Raw genomic sequence first — 13,681 nt, forward strand, 5'->3', positions numbered from 1 at the left:
GTTTTTGTGAACAGATGTTAATTTCATTTAAGGTGTGCCTCATATAAAGTCTTTCTTTACAATAAAATGTTTAGCACCATCTTGCTGTCAACAGTGTTTTGTCTCACCACAAAAACATGGCATTTGGTTATTGAGTCGAATGGTTAAAATACAGTGAGGAATGATTTAAAGGGTTTTATAAGGTCAGCTGTTAGCTCTATAGAAAGTAAATTGCAGATTTTTTTTTCCATTAACAATTATACAGATTTTTTAAAGATTTAGTAAAAAATGTGGTCAGAAAATGCTGGTAACATTATAAGTAGTGTAGACTTTTTAGAAGACAGTTGACTCAAATGCATTTAAAAATATAAGACCCTTTGACTCATTATTTCTCTCTCTAGAAATTTATTCTAAGAAATAAGTGAAAAAAGATGTAGATGCAAGGTTATTCATCTAAGTATGAGTTATATTAACAATAGCAAAAAATAAAATATGACCTAATAAATGACTTAGCAAAGAGGCTTCATTAAATAAACGATAAACATTGTGTGAGTATTTCAACAGGTATTTAATGAGCATGTAGTGTGTACTAGCCATTTCTCTAGGGTAGACAACAGTGATGCAACAGAGAAAACTCTTGCACGGAGGGAGCTTATATTTTTTGTTAGTTGGCTAGTGGGCAAGTGGGCATTACCACACAACCATTAAAAGCTAAATGTATAGAACTACAGGTATTGGTATGGAAAGCTGTTCAGTAGATGAGTAAGTGAGGATCCACAATTCCTGAGAAATATTCTGCTTTGGGGAGAAAATAATCTAGAGCAAAGGCAATACATCAAGGACATTAACAGTTATTATCTTTGGGTCATGAAATAATGGGTGTTTTAAAAATGTATTTATTTTGCATATTTTCTTCTACAATGAAGTCTTTTTATTTTTAACACAAAGATTACCTAGTAACCAATTTGAATGCTCTAAAAGTTTCTGCCAGGCGAAAGATCGCCTCTTTCTTTTTCTTCCTTCTTTTTCTCTCTTTCTTTCTTCTTTCCTTCCTTCCTTCTTCCCTCCTCCCCCTTCCTTTTCTTTCTTTCTCCCTGTTTCTGCCTCTCTGTTGCTCTGTCTCCTGTCACTGAAGCACAGGAATAGATGGGAAGTCCAGCTTTCCCCATAAACCCGTTTCTTTGTTCCTCTCCATTGCTACCAGAAAGTATTTCTGTGTATATAACCAAAACGGTTTGTGCTGAGGTGTGTGCTCATTTCTTCGAAAGATTCCAGCAAATTACTGCTCTTTGTGAAATAACCTCTATGCATTTAGACACTTAACAAAACTAACTCTTGACTTTATTTCATATATTTCCTGAAATCATTTTCTCCTGGTTTAAATTTCAACCTTCCTTTCTACTTGACTGTGTGAACCCAGTCATTGTGCTTAGGGGTGGTATGCAAATTAGCACGGACCACAGAAAGGAGCTGAGGCTGGGAACAATCTGCGATACAGAAAAGAAAAGAAAAAACAATGAGAGCTGGATGTGTTGCTACAGATTGGTCCTCTGTCCACTTCCTGTTTTCAGGCTGTTGGCATCTGGTGCTAGCTACACAGACCAGATTTACTGTAGAGAGAGAACAGGTATACATTTTCAGTCCATTCAAAACTGGTCCTGAAAAGTTTGTCTTTGAAAAAAAAATACCAAGCGTATGTTAGTACTGAGTTCATAGAACTTCCTGGGAGGCTTTTGAGCAGGCAGCTAAGTTTTAAAATTCGTGGGTCCCAAACAGACGAGGAGAGCTGTCCATTTTCATTAACTCCAAACAAAAGCTTGAAATCAGCCTGCAGTCTTTTGCCTTAATTTCATGTGCTGCTCTCCAGCCTTGAGCCTTGTGAAATAACAGGCAATGAAGGCGGCTTGCATTTCAGGACATAATTGTTTCCTGCAACTGTGCTGTGGCTTTTTCTTCTTCTGCAAAGATGAAAGATATCTCAACAGGAGTTGGTATGAAGAGGAGGGAACAGAGTAGAACAAAAGTGTTGGGTGGATGAGAATCAGCGGAGGAGCGGCCAGTGAGAGAGTGAGCCTTGCGGGCTCTCTATCTGGGGCCCAGGACTTTGATTCCGGCTGTCTGTGGTGCGAATCTGTGTACAGTGCAGTGTGTAAGTGAATGATAAAATCAACGGATGTCTTCATGAAGCTGCATCTTGGCTTCAAGCCTTGAAGACAATACCGTGGCACCATCCACATTCTTGGTAGTAAAGGGACGACTCAAAACTGCACATGTTTTTTAAGAAAACCATCTTATCCTCAGGGCACCAAGAACTGGCGCTCTGTGACACCTGAAGGGGTGGGGTGGGAGGGGAATTCAGGATGGGGGGACATGTGTATACCTGTGGCTGATTCGTGTTGATGTATGGCAAAAGCCATCATAATATTGTAAAGTACCTATCCTCCAATTAAAATAAATAAATTTTTTTTTTAAAAAAGAAAACTGTTTTATCAAACAGGATAGTTCACAGATGGAGAGTTGACTTTCAGAGCTAGGTAACTCTGCATGTACACTAGAGAAATCTAAAACAGATGACAGGCTCAGTCTATCCCATTTTACTTTGCCTAGTGATCACAGGATGGCGAGATGACTCAGTTTTGTTTTTTTTTCAAATGAAGCTATTCCTCAGAGTGCTTGTCTGTAAAGAGCCAGACATCCCAACTTGCTTGCATTTACCAAATGTTGTGATGTTATCCTTCATTTATTTATCAAACATTTGCAGTGTTCCAAATTTGTAGCCACCATCCTAGAATAGAGAAAAACAAGACAGAATGCTCTGTATTCATAGGGAGGTCGTAGTGGATTGGTAAAGGGACAAAGTAAAAGCAGAGGGGGACGCCCCAGACCCTGGCTGGCTGGGGGAGGGTGTTCTCTGAATCTGAAACTTCCTTAAGGAACAGAGAAGATGGTTTGGTTCCTGGAGGCAGGGACTGAAGGAGCAGGGAGTGCAGATGCCTTTGTACAAAAGCAGAGGGGTGATGGGGTATTTAAGGAAGAAGTTGTCTTCCAGTTCTCCTGGTCTCCAACCATTCCAGCAACTGAGGATCTTCTGAGGAGATATAAAAATGGATTCAGAATAATATATTAAAACAACTTAAATAGAGGGAAGCAAGGAAACTATTGAATTTCCTGCTACCAAAGAGCTGATACCAACCCACTGTGAGGGATGCTGGGGCACGGGATTGCCTTCTTTTTCATGATAATGGGCACATGCGGGTAGATCAGCAGGCAGCTCCAGTAATGAAAAGAGAGTGTGCTCCAGTTCACAGCTCCAGATTCCAGACCCGACTCTGCCACTCAATTAGCTGGGTGATTCGCTTAAAATTTTCACTTTTAAAAGTGCTTTAAAGCGTATGTTTAAATATATTATGTGTCAAATATGTGACATATAAAGCGTATGAAAGTATATGTGTGTGTAGTATGTATATACTAAAATGTATCTGAAGCATTTTGAATAGCTGTTTTAAGATTCTGTCCTCCCACAATTGCTTTGTGCCTCTTGGCTCCTCCCATTTTAGCTGATTGCCTTTGATTTTAGTCTGTTTCAGAGTGGTAAAGGTTATAGGGATGACCATGGGTGTGAATAGAGTGACCTGGGTTGAGCTATGAGGATAAAATCCCTGTTCTTGCCCTAATTATCACCACACGCGGCTCAGAACAGTGATCCTTCCTAAGGCCATAAGAGCTTTATACAAGTCTAGGAATGAATAGGAAAAGAAAGAAAAATAGTTATCTGTGTGATCCTCTTAAATAAAGTCAAGCAAGGGTTGGCTAAAAGGGATTATGAAGCCCATGAAAGAATTCCATGTTCTCTCAGATATAAAAGTAGTAAGTGTTTGATTCTTGAAGAAATAAGTAATTTAAAAATACACTTAATGTTAACACTGGGGGAAGGTGGGTGAAGGTTGCCCAGGAACTCTAGTTCATTTCTTTGTACCTTCCTATAGTTTATAATTATTTCAGAATAAGAAGTTTTATAAAATGTAAGTGCACTGAGCATTGGGAGTTAATATTTTGACTAACTGGGAATAAGAATTAAAGATATATATATGCACAAGGAAACAGGTAAACCTCTATTAGAAGTATTTACAAAGAATATACTGCCAGGGTGTTTTTAAAGGTTTGTGTGTGTGTGTCTTTTTTTTAACTGCCTCAAAATCTATAATACTTTTCCTGGAAGAGGGGTTTTCATCATGTTATGTAGGCACATGGCCACCAAAGCATTCCCTAAACCATTTGTTGACAGTTTTTTTATTAGAGTAGTTGCGGATGTTTGGGTGTCATTTTTCTGGGGCAAGATATCATTTGACACCTTGGTTGCTCCATATGGAGATACGGCTGGAAAATGATGAGTCATCGTTTTCTGTGATAGTCTGTGATAGTCTGTGATAGTCATCTGCTTTGAACAGCTCCATGAATTTTTCCTCTCATTTCCAATATTCAGAGCTTAGTCGATAAGAACAAGGTATATATAGTTGTTTTTTTTTTTTAATAATTTGTTTGTCAAAAAGAAAACAACTATAGCTGGCATGTGCTTCATGCTGGGATCAACTTATTCCATTTCAAACTGTGCACAGTTCTAATAAATAAATAAATACAGTTTATGTACCTGCTTATACTATTAAATATTGTTACCTAAATAATTCCAGTCTGCCTTTATTATACAGTAAGAAGAAATAGATGGAAAAATTTTTTATAAACCTAAGCATATCTCAAAGAGTATAAAAAATCCCAACTGTATTTCTAAAGAACTTTTTAATGGGCATCTTAATAAATATCAACATAAAGCTGGGTACCCCAGTAGGGGTCTATGTTGTGTATTTCTGTGATAGGTGAAACGTGAGGGGAAGGATGTATCTGCATTTGGGATATTCTACCTGAGTCCTCTCTACTGAGCAGCACCCCCAGAAACTTGCTTTTAGAAGCTCACTGTAGACGGTTTATTTTTGTTTTAATTGTTGTTCAGTCACTCAGTCGTGTCCAACTGTTTGCAACCTCATGGACTGCAGCACGCCAGGCTCCCCTATCCTTCACTATCTCCTGGAGTTTGCTCAGACTCATGTCCATTGAGTCGGTGATGCCATCCAACCATCTTATTCTCTGTCATCCCTTTCTCCTTCTGCCCTCAATCTTTCCCAGCATCAGGGTCTTTTCCAATAAGTCGGCTCTTTGCATCAGGTGGCCAAAGTATTGGAACTTCAGCTTCAGCATCAGTTCTTCCAATGAATATTCAGGACTGATTTCCTTTAGGATGGACTGATTGAATCTCCTTGCAGTCCAAGGGACTCTCAAGAGTCTTCTCCAACACCACAGTTCAAAAGCATCAATTCTTCCGCGCTCAGCTCTCTTTATAGTCCAACTCTCACATCCATACATGACTACTGGAAAAACCGTAGCCTTGACTATATGGACCGTCATAAATAAAGTGATGTCTCTGCTTTGTAATATGCTGTCTAGGTTCGTCCTAGCTTTTCTCTCAAGGAGGAAATTCATGGCTGCAGTCACTGTCCATAGTGATTTTGGAGCCCAAGAAAATAAAATCTGTTACTACTTCCACATTCTCCCCTCTGTTTCCATGAGTTGATGGGACCAGATGCTAATCTGTTACATGGGGAGGAGGGGTAGGCAAAATCTGAGAGCATTTTAATTAGATTAAAAAACACGAGAAGGATTCCTTATAATTATGTAATCACCAAAATGTTGTCTGATTTTGCTTATTATTAAATACTATTTAAATTAAAAAAAATGGGATGAAGAATACTTTTGGAAATAATGATTGTATTTGTTGTCTTGATGGTGGTGATGGTTCAAGGGTATCAAAACTTACAAATTGTTTTCTTTGAATGTGTATAGTTATTGTATGCCAATTATACCTCAATTGAAAAAGTAAAAAGGAATGCATGGTAGTAATAAAAAAAAGCAATGGGCTTATATGATTTTGGTAGTCTTTGGAAACCTCAGAAGCGAGTTTTTGCTTGATAGAAAAGCTCATTTTTTAATTGTGACCATGTGGATCATAATTAGCTGTGAAACACTGAAGAAAGTGAGGAAATGCTATCGCTGGGCATTAGTTGCTTAATATGGTTAATATGGAGCCTTGGATGAATCTTAAAATAATTGTCAACACATTTCCCAGTCATTCTTTTCTTTTTGTCCTCAGATTTTTGGATCAGGAATGATGCCTGAACACTGTGTTCCAAGATACTCATTTGCACTTCAACTTAATGAGTAAATAGCCATAAACATATTTCATATTAATGAGAGAGAATTCTAACTTCTAGAGGACATGTCTGATGTTTCATTAAAAAATAGAGTAAAAATTCACCCATATATTTTAATTTACATTAGTGGGTGCCTCTCATCCAAGGATTTTTCAAAATCATCTAAATGTCCAAAGCCAGTAATACACCATCTCCCAGTTTGACAGGTGCAAGAAAAGAGATTTAAGTGATTTCCAGGGACCACAGAACAATTCTGTGACTATAAATCTGTGTGTGTGTGTGTGTGTGTGTGTGTGTGTGTGTATGCAGATGCTTGCTGTCTGTGCATGTGAGTGCATGCATGGTGGGTGATCAGGCAAGGTACAGACAAAGCTGACCTACCTTCTTTGATTTTGTTCCTTGTTAAATTTTCTTTTTAATGGACTAACTTTGCTGTTCCCCAAACCAGCCAGATATTTTCATGAAAAGGTATCATGGGCAGTCACAAAGACCAAGCAATAATATGCCACATGACTGGAGAAGAAAATAATATCTAATAAGACTTTCCATCCCAAACTTCTCACCTTCTCTCCTCACCCTTACTTTGGGGTGTGGCTACTATTTACAAGGCTTTGGGGGTACTTACTTTGATTCATCTTGGTTTAACATATACCCAGTATCTATTAACACTATAATATGTTGCAAACTTTGTGCCAAACACTCAACATGCATTTAATTACATGATCATCATGGCACTGAGATAGGGGTGATAAAACTAGGCTTGCTGGGTTTAAACACATTGTACAAGGTCAAAGAGGTGGCAAGTAATGGAGTCTGGATTTCGAAGCGGAACATTCAAGGCAGGCAGACCTGGGTTCTCCAATTAGCCATGCAACCTGGAACACGTTACATACTCACATTTGAGACTTAATGCCCTCATTTATGGAGAAGGCAGTGGCACCCCACTCCAGCACTCTTGCCTGGAAAATCCCATGGATGGAGGAGCCTGGTGGGCCACAGTCCATGGGGTTGCTAGGAGTTGGACACGACTGAGTGACTTCACTTTCATTTTTAACTTTCATGCATTGGAGAAGGAAATGGCAACCCACTCCAGTGTTCTTGCCTGGAGAATCCCAGGGACTGGGGAGCCTGGTGGGCTGCCGTCTATGGGATCGCACAGAGTCAGACACGACCGAAGTGACTTAGCAGTAGTAGCCCTCTATGAGAGAATTATAAAGTTTGCAGGGTTCTTTGGTGGATAACTTTAGACCTAAAACTTCAACATCTGTTGTACAATCTCCCTTTGAATCACTTAGCTGTTTTGAATTTTAGGCAACTCTATTCTGGCCTGTTTCTGGACAGATGCTCTCCTCCCTCCACTTGGCAGTTTGCTTAGTCAAAATCTATAGGCCATATTATGTGCCTAATATGGTCAAAACTCTAACAGGAGAACCAAGGATAGAAGATTCAGGCCAGAACAGGAGAACCGCTTCTTCACCCCGTCCATGGATGTTTTTTACAGTGTAACAGTTTACAGGAATTCCATGCTTTTCATGAGTATCCTAATTACTTTTAGAGCTTTTATAAGCTGAGCCCCAGAGTTTTCCCATCACAGTGGTAAGTACTTAAGAGTTCTTGCAGTAAGTTTCTGCAGCTTTGGTGCTTTGGGTGAGGGCTGTAATGATATTCAAGAACACTGTGTTTTCCTTTGACTTTTCTGGCACATGTTTGATTTCCTGTTTGGCGCTTGTTTCAACCCTGAAATGAGAAAGGTGGGAAGGAGCAGGCTGGGCATTTTTCTGCTCCTAATTTAAAATGCTTGTCCACGAATATCCCTCAAAGTGGCTCAGAGTTTATTTAGGGCCCTCTGTAGAGTTCTTGAGGGACCTAGAGCTCATGCAGAAAGTATGTTTGTATGGATTACGGTGTCTTCTCTGATTCCTTTGGAATAACTGTGACATTTGATTTGTAGGGGAATTGCATCAAGGAGGCTTATATTTTTGCATGCAAAGCAGTTTCCATCCCAATAGGCTAAAGAACACTTGAAAGGTCTTTTTCACTTTTGTGAATGAACAGATAAAATATTGTGTCCTGGGAAAGCTTTTGGTTGCATAAGAAATCAATGCAACCTCAGGGTAAATGGGAATATTGCTGTGATTGTGCACTGATTTCCCAGGCATCATGGGAAGTGTTTTGACCTCTGCCCACTCTCTTCCCATTGCTCCCAGCTGTCTCGTGTGTGTGTATGTGTTTTGTCCATGCTGGAAATTCAAATAAAGTATTTGTGAATGTGATTATACGTCTCAAATGGTAGACGAACTAGTTAGTATAGTTTTGCGGAAAATAATGTTCTGATGTAAAGAGAAACATCTTGATTTTGTATTTTTTTTTTTTTTTCATTTGCCATTATTACTTAGCACAGCCCTTCTCTATTGGAGATGATTGGCTTAGTCTCTTCCCGGTTTGCTCTCTCAGTCACTCTTTCCCTACTCTCTCGTAGGAGTCATCTCTACAGCAGACATTCTTGATCGAGAGACAACGGGGTCGTACTGGCTGACCGTGTACGCCACAGATAGGGGTGTTGTTCCACTCTATTCCACTATTGAGGTCTACATTGAAATTGAAGACGTGAATGACAACGCCCCTCTGACCTCGGAACCTATTTATTATCCTGTTGTCATGGAAAACTCTCCAAAGGATGTATCGGTCATTCAGATCCAGGCTGAGGACCCTGACTCTAGTTCCAATGAAAAACTGACCTACAGGATTACAAGCGGGAATCCTCAGAACTTTTTTGCCATCAACGTCAAAACAGGTAAGGGGATGCTTGTATGACTTTTTTTTCAGTTGTTAGTCCACCTTTTAAATTCACAACTCTGGTATTTGCTGTGCCTTTTTATTTATTTCATTGTGTGGAGAAGAGCATCCTTCTTTCTGGGAACAGTTTCTGAAAAGGTGAATGTTCTTCCAGTCTGTTTCGGTATGTTTTAACCTCAGCTGAATGGAAGTGAAGTGATCTAACAGAAATTAAGAGGCTTTCTCAGAAAGCCTTAGGTTTGCTTTAGTCATAATTATAAAAAATGGCTCCTAGACCATTCAGAGAGCTGGCTGCTTGCTCTCGCTTTCTTAGGAGAACATAGCCTAGGCTATGCTGAGTTCTCTGGCTATCTGGCTTTGTGATGCCTCTCCTTCGAGACTGCCTCCCTCACTTGGCCTTAATCCAGCTCATTATAAATAATCTCCTTAAAGCCTTAACTTTAAGGCCCAGATTGTTGTGATTTCTGTATTACCCATCAATGAAGTGTTATGTTTAGAAGAGCTTCCAGTATCTAAATCTTTACATAAAACACACATTTTTAATTTTCTGGGTTTTTGCTTAAAAGTTTCTAGAGATTGCAGAAAACTATACTTGTTGGCTAAGGATCAGAAAGGGCAGGTGTGGAGTTGGTTGAGTGTATTCTGAAGCAAGAAGCAAGTATATAGCACTGGAAAAAAATGCTTTGCAGAGGAAATCTCAGAAGTTCGTTGCTTTCTTGTGATTTGCCTCTTCTTGATATGTACAAGAGGGTGAAATACTCAGTGAGAGCTGAGATGGATGCAGTTTTAATTAATTGAAATTTAGAAGAATATAAAGATATTATTGCTGTTTCCCACTGGGCAAGTTGATGTTGGTCAAAGTTAGGCTGGGTGATGGAAGTATGTTGGTGGGGATGTGTTCTGCTTTCTTGACAAAGTCCTGGTGAAGTTGATAGTTGTTTTTCCTGCCTGTATTTGTTTGAGTAGAAACATACCGCTGACCCCAAGCATTTTATAACTGCCAGATTCCCATTAGCATAATGTAAAGAGAATGCCAAGGATTTTTTTTTTTAACTATTGATTTTTTTCCTAACTATAATATGAGTAGGTTAGTCATTTTGTTAAGCAGAGTTCAGCATTTGAATAGCTTTGAATCCGGATCCGACCCTCATTTCCTTAGAAGACAGAGTAGTCATCAGCCACCAGTGTCTGATCAAGGCCTCCCTGAACCTGAGGAAGGGCCCAGAGAGCTGGAGCCATGCGCATCCCTTCAGCACCGCCTTAAACCCACGCAAGTGAGGATGCCTGCCCTCCTGACTCACCTCTCACTGTAGCCAAGGACTCTGCAGTATGGTGAAAGAGAAATGAATTCAGATACTCCAGCAAATTAACAAGAAGAAAGGACAAAGACAAAAAAAGTCACAGAAAAGAAGTTGAGGACATGGCCATCTTCACATTTCACTCCCCTGTGGAATCTGAAACACCCCAGCTAGATTCTGAGTCTTCTCTCTTGATTCCATTGGCATTTGAGTCAGTAAGGGCAAGCCCAGTGCCCTCTTTTGCAAAAGACACTGCACAAGGCCAATGTCAACTGGTCTCTTCCCACACTCATGGCTGAAATTAAGGAAAGAATACATGTCACAGGAAGAATTTGGGTTGGAGGTGAAGACCATAGAATGAACATTAGTTGCAGAGAGCATGTAGACTCCTGTAACTAAAGATGTCTTTTATACAGCTTTGAAAAGTTTATGCATAAATTTTCAGAAAGTCCTGTATTATCAAAATTTGGACTGCATTACATGATAGGAACTTCATCATAGTTATAATTTCCCTGTCCTTGTTGTAGATTTTTAAAAAGGATTTGTTCCAAGAATGACGATTTAGACCAACTTTTCTAATAGTCTAAAAGGAACGCATGGCACACTTTGTAATTCTCAGACTCATGATAAAAAAACATTGGATTTTGTTTCTCCATTTAGTCATTCACCAAGCGTGTACTGTGCCTTCTGGTTTACAAACAAGATCTACTTTATAGAGTTATAAACTCAAGAGATGGCCCACGCTTATCAGGGACCCAAAGGTACATGAAATTAGTAAAATGACAAACATTTATGATAGAGTGAAAGTAGAGTGAGAGAGTGCAATAACTGGTTATGGCGGAAGAGTTTCACTCAATATGGGGCAGGTGAGAGTGGTGGTCAGGGCATACTTCACGGAGGAGGTAACATTTGGGGTTAGAAGTCCTGGTTTTCAAAACCTTGCTCTGTACATCTAACTGGGAAGCACCATAAACTGCAAAGAAAAACATAGACTAAATCAGACTCTCTGTGCTTTATGAGCTCGGGCAAGTTATCGAACCTCTCTGAACTTCATTGTTTAGTGAGAAAGGATTGTTGCAAGGGATAGAGAGGCTCTCATGTGAAGTGGTCACCACAGTGGCTGGCACATTGAAACTGTGCAAAGAAAGTTGGTACCCCATCTGACTGCTGTAACTGATTACAGGCACATCATTTAATCTCCTAGGGCCTCAAGTTCTTACCTAGAGAAGGAAAATGCCTTGCTTTCTTCATACGAATTGCTCATGAAGTTTCAATGTCATGATGTGTTTGAAGGCCATTGGTGAAATACAAATCTCCAAAAGAATCATATTATGGCTGTTCCTATTTCTGTTGGGGTGCATGGAACCATAAGCCTGGTGTAACTCTTGTTAAGTGTGTTGCTCTAATAATCCTGTCCATGGAGAAATTTCCCTCCAATTCAACAAACCCTCCAATGAGACGCTTTAATTTTGGGCATACCTCTTATTTCTCTAAAGCCCTTTGTCTGCAATGGTTACACTAATGTAACATTTTTCAGGAATGCAGGGGAGATGTACCTAACTGGTATATTTAGGTAAGATTTATGCTTTAGATTTTTTTCAACTAGATGTGGACCTGGGTAAACTGACCTTTCATTCCTCTGTGGTAGAGCTGAAATTTAGAGAGTTTCGTTTTGCTTTGGCAATGTGCTCCATAATAAATAAGGATTAAAATGATTAATGCAAACTCAAATAATGTCAATGCTTAGGGTCCACAGCTTGCAGCAGATAACAGATGTCCTGAACTTGAGAAGGGAGAGAGAGACAGAGATTTCTCTGATGAACACTCTGTTCTCTACCTAAAGAACTGTTTTGTTTTGTTTTTTTTCTACCAGACCTAAAATCACTTACAGTCAGTAGTCTGTGGACTTTCTCCAATAATTCCTGTGGCTTAAGAAGGAAAACAAAAGCTGTAATGCTCCTAGGTCCTTTCTGGCTTGTACAGAGAAACCTTGATTGATTCCAGGCTGAGCAGTTGATTTCAATCAAACGCAGCTTCCAGGCAGGGCCCTGCCTTGGCTTGTCAGTAACCGGAGCCCTGCTCACGTGTTCTAAGCTGGAGACACCCAGCAGGCTGGTGTTCACCTGTCTCTCTGGGTGAGCAGGAACTCGAATGCTTTCTTCCAGCATTTGTAGTGAAATCCAAGCTGGCCACTGAGTGGTCGTCCAGGCTGATTCGGGGAACAGGTGTGGGAAGTTCCTCTAGGATTTCAGAGTGTTTACTGTAGTCTTGTCTATAGTATGGAAACCATTTAGCACAGTGCCAGCATGCTAGCATTTAGTAGAGCACTCAGTAAATGTTGTTATTATTATTCAGTTCAGTCTCTCAGTTGTGTCCGACTCTATGTGACCCCATGAACCGCAGCACGCCAGGCCTCCCTGTCCACCACCAACTCTCGGAGTCCACCCAAACCCATGTCCACTGAGTTGATGATGCCATCCAAACATCTCATCCTCTGTTGTCCCCTTCTCCTCCTGCCCTCAACTTTCCCAGAATCAGGGTCTTTTCCAATGAGTCAGCTTTTCGCATCAGGTGGCCAAAGTATTGGAGTTTCAGCCTCAACATCAGTCCTTCCAATGAACACCCAGGACTGATCTCCTTTAGGATGGACTGGTTGGATCTCTTTGCAGTCCAAGGGACTCTCAAGAGTCTTCTCCAACACCACAGTTCAAAAGCATCACTTCTTCGGCGCTCAGCTTTCTTTATAGTCCAACTCTCACATCCATACATGACCACTGGAAAAACCATAGCCTTGACTAGACGGACCTTTGTTGGCAAAGTAATGTCTCTGCTTTTTAATATGCTGTCTAGGTTGGTTATAACTTTCCTTCCAAGGAGTAAGCATCTTTTAATTTCATGGCTGCAATCACCATCTGCAGTTATTTTGGAGCCCAGAAAAATAAAGTCAGCCACTGTTTCCACTGTTTCCCCATCTATCTGCCATGAAGTGATGGGACCAGATGCCATGATCTTCATTTTCTGAATGTTGAGCTTTAAGCCAACTTTTTCACTCTCCACTTTTACTTTCATCAAGAGGCTTTTTAGTTCTTCTTCGCTTTCTGCCGTAAGGGTGGTGTCATCTGGATATCTGAGGTAATTGATATTTCTCCCAGCAATCTTGATTCCAGCTTGTGGTTCCTCCAGCCCAACGTTTCTCATGATATACTCTGCATACAAGTTAAATAAGCAGGGTGACAATATATAGCCTTGACATACTCCTTTTCCTATTTGGAACCAGTCTGTTGTTCCATGTCCAGTTCTAATTGTTGCTTCCAGACCTGCATACAGGTTTCTCAAGAGGCAGATCAG

The 13,681-nt window shown here is 40.1% G+C and overlaps 1 protein-coding gene across 3 annotated transcripts in view; it reads left to right on the top strand.

Annotated features, from left to right (window-relative positions):
• The window catches only part of FAT3 (FAT atypical cadherin 3), an 805,898-nt gene that overhangs the window by 338,789 nt on the left and 453,428 nt on the right, over positions 1 to 13,681 (top strand). For 2 of the 3 annotated variants that reach the window (XM_086383385.1, XM_086383384.1), the window contains one exon: positions 8,719 to 9,033. In XM_086383385.1, the coding sequence (XP_086239511.1) occupies positions 8,719 to 9,033 (315 nt within the window). Of the gene's footprint in view, positions 1 to 7,381; positions 7,836 to 8,718; positions 9,034 to 13,681 lie in introns of those variants that run through there. The other variant, XM_086383386.1, reaches the window with a different exon arrangement.

This window comes from Bos grunniens, chromosome 29 (assembly GCF_055505025.1).
Source record: "Bos grunniens cultivar Pamir isolate PY7600 chromosome 29, Bosgru_T2T1.0, whole genome shotgun sequence".
Taxonomy (NCBI): Eukaryota; Metazoa; Chordata; class Mammalia; order Artiodactyla; family Bovidae; genus Bos; species Bos grunniens.